At 55.4% G+C, this 1,017-nt stretch overlaps 1 protein-coding gene across 1 annotated transcript; it reads right to left on the reverse strand.

Moving 5' to 3' along the window:
• Window positions 1-147: 147 nt before the first annotated feature.
• Tsp_15962 (putative supporter of activation of yellow protein) lies at window positions 148-510 on the reverse strand (the record flags this gene model as incomplete). The annotated part of the gene is made up of 1 exon (XM_003370289.1): window positions 148-510. A coding segment is annotated over exon 1 (363 nt), but the record flags the coding sequence as incomplete, so codon positions are not given.
• Between the last annotated feature and the right edge of the window lie 507 nt (window positions 511-1,017).

A 1,017-nucleotide genomic window follows, 5' to 3' on the forward strand; every position in this document is an offset into this window, starting at 1 on the left:
GACAATGAAAAAGATGTACCTGCAGGTTCGGGATTGCGTCCGGAAAGATCGGGACATTTTGCCGTTTCCTATGGCAGGGGAAAGGGACTGCGGAGCCCCCCGTGAAAGGTCTTATCGGGCTAACGCGGGATGGGGGTTCGGCCTCACGTGCTTTCCCATTTCCTGGCCCATGCAAGTGGGGAGGCCACCCATGCGCAGCGCCCGCGGGAACATTGACGCGCTGACCGACAGAGTGTTATCGGATATGTACGTCGACGACCTGGCGACGAGCTGCGATGAAGTTGAGGAGGCCCGACATCTCGTCCAGAGGTTGACCGAACTGATGAAAACTGGCGGCTTCGCTCTTAGGAAATGGGCGAGCAATGATCCAGATACATTGTTGGACCTCCCTCCAGAAGATGTGTCTTCAGCTGATTGGATCGGCTGTGGAAGACGCTCGGTTTGCACTGGAACCGGCACAGCGACCACCTGACGTTCATGCCCATGCCGGATATCCATCCGGAGCGGCATGATTCCAAAAGGCAGTTGCTTAGTCTGGCATCCCGATTATTCGACCCATTAGGCTGCTTAGCCCCCTTCACCATCAGAGCGAAGAAGCTGTTCCAGTCTCTCTGGTTGAAGGGTCTTAATTGGGATGACCAGCTGCCCCTCGACATCAATAGCGTGTGGTGTCAATGGAAGAGAGAACTGGAGACCCTGGACAGTTTTCGGGAGTCCCACGCGCGTTGATGATCATTCCAACCGGGTGTGTTTTTGTATTAGAAAAAGAAAAATCACTCCCCCCTCTATTTGTTTTTGGGTTTTTGGGCCACCCCCCCAAAGAAATGTGTTTGGCCCGTGCATACCTGAATGACGGGGCGATGCATGGACGGTGTCAGGAGGGTGAGTTCTGCTTCGCCAAGACCCGGGTCGCTCCGGTCAGCGACTGAGCCCCCACGGCTCGATTGATGGCTGCACTCCACATGGCGCGCCCCAAAGAGTACGTGGAACGGGAAATAGGCATTCTTTTACCGATCC

Source organism: Trichinella spiralis, assembly GCF_000181795.1.
Source record: "Trichinella spiralis strain ISS 195 chromosome Unknown Scfld1010, whole genome shotgun sequence".
Taxonomy (NCBI): domain Eukaryota; kingdom Metazoa; phylum Nematoda; class Enoplea; order Trichinellida; family Trichinellidae; genus Trichinella; species Trichinella spiralis.